This window comes from Morone saxatilis, unplaced genomic scaffold (assembly GCF_004916995.1).
Source record: "Morone saxatilis isolate NCDOM2014 unplaced genomic scaffold, NCSU_SB_2.0 Contig18, whole genome shotgun sequence".
Classification (NCBI taxonomy): domain Eukaryota; kingdom Metazoa; phylum Chordata; class Actinopteri; family Moronidae; genus Morone; species Morone saxatilis.
In genome coordinates this window covers 19,743,388-19,744,021 of record NW_023339740.1, presented here as the reverse complement: position 1 = coordinate 19,744,021, position 634 = coordinate 19,743,388, and the positions used below count along the sequence as shown (strand labels likewise).

The 634-nt window shown below is 46.1% G+C and overlaps 1 protein-coding gene across 1 annotated transcript in view; it reads right to left on the bottom strand.

The window, feature by feature from the left end:
- LOC118327818 (vesicular inhibitory amino acid transporter-like) overlaps positions 1-634 on the bottom strand; it is a 3,673-nt gene that overhangs the window by 1,127 nt on the left and 1,912 nt on the right. Inside the window, 1 exon segment of the mRNA XM_035661288.1 lies at positions 1-260. This exon segment is cut by the window's left edge and continues 1 nt beyond it. Coding sequence (XP_035517181.1) covers positions 1-260 — 260 coding nt within the window.

Here is a 634-nt window from a genome sequence, read left to right as displayed (position 1 = left end):
GTCATCACTAACTCTATGATTTGGGCTACATTCACGATATGGCCACCTAAAGACGGGAATCTGGGCGCACAGCAGGCGTTGGCAATGTCCACATAGGAGTCCCTCACACGGACGAGCTGCCCGTCTTCGTCCTCCTCGTACAGGCATGCAATGAGGATTTTCCCCGTGTAACAGCACACCACAGCGGCGAAAATAATGAGAAAGAGTCCGAGGTATCCTCCGTGCAGGATGGCGTAGGGCAACCCAAGAACGAACATCCCCTAGGAACATAGAAAAAAGGCAAAACAACAACAACACATTGTGAAACGATTACACTGTTAGAGTTTGATCATTAAGTAATTAATGCTTTTCTGAACAGACACATTTTTATTTGAATTAACCAAAATATATTTTAATTGCATGCTGCTTTCTGGCTTCGCCTCGGCCTGTCTCCTCAATGGATGTCACTCCCTATGATTTTCTTATTTATTTTTTATGTTGTGGGTTTTCCACTTCGCTTTGAGCGCATCCGCCCGCCTCTGACGTCACCACGAGCTGGAGGAGACACACTCTGACGTCACGGTGACTTCCATGACCACAGCCGTGATAAGGCATGACAAGGATTGCGTCTAGGGATTTTTTTTTTCTTGTTTGT